The sequence below is a fragment of the Eimeria mitis genome, genomic scaffold, assembly GCF_000499745.2.
Source record: "Eimeria mitis Houghton genomic scaffold, Emh_scaff1559, whole genome shotgun sequence".
In the NCBI taxonomy this organism is placed as follows: domain Eukaryota; phylum Apicomplexa; class Conoidasida; order Eucoccidiorida; family Eimeriidae; genus Eimeria; species Eimeria mitis.
In genome coordinates this window covers 3,810-4,253 of record NW_013569774.1, presented here as the reverse complement: position 1 = coordinate 4,253, position 444 = coordinate 3,810, and the positions used below count along the sequence as shown (strand labels likewise).

The 444-nt window shown below is 43.5% G+C and overlaps 1 protein-coding gene across 1 annotated transcript in view; it reads right to left on the bottom strand.

The window, feature by feature from the left end:
• Window positions 1-444, bottom strand: part of EMH_0039500 (uncharacterized protein) — a gene marked incomplete at both ends in the record, with an annotated part of 5,194 nt that overhangs the window by 1,338 nt on the left and 3,412 nt on the right. Inside the window, one exon of the mRNA XM_013495402.1 lies at window positions 279-351. Within this exon, the coding sequence (XP_013350856.1) occupies window positions 279-351 (73 nt within the window). The remainder of the gene's footprint in view (window positions 1-278; window positions 352-444) is intronic.

The window sequence follows — 444 nt, the reverse complement described above, 5'->3', positions numbered from 1 at the left end:
GACCCCAGAGCCTATAAGACAAATATAATAAAGCAGTAAAGACAATGGAGACAAAACTAAAAAGATGATAGGAAAAAATTAACAAGACAATCAGGGGAATATAAATATGAGAGTAGAGAAAAAACTAATGAGAGAATAAAAAAACACCAATAAAAAAAAAACAAAGACAATGCAAAGGAGACAGCAAAGACAATACTAGCAAGACAGCAGACAGGACTAACAAGACATTCTGTTGTGTGGGGTTAGTGCTGCAGGTACACCCTGAGGTGTATACGCACCTCCGGTGTTGAGAAACATGAGGTTACCGATAGCGTCGGTGACGTGCTCAGATAGCACGGCGGCAACTTCCTCCTGCGCGCCCCACAAACCCTAAACCCTAAACCCTAAACCCTAAACCCTAGATGCAGGGAAAGGAGGCGGAGAGAGGAGCTGCATCTGCAGAAG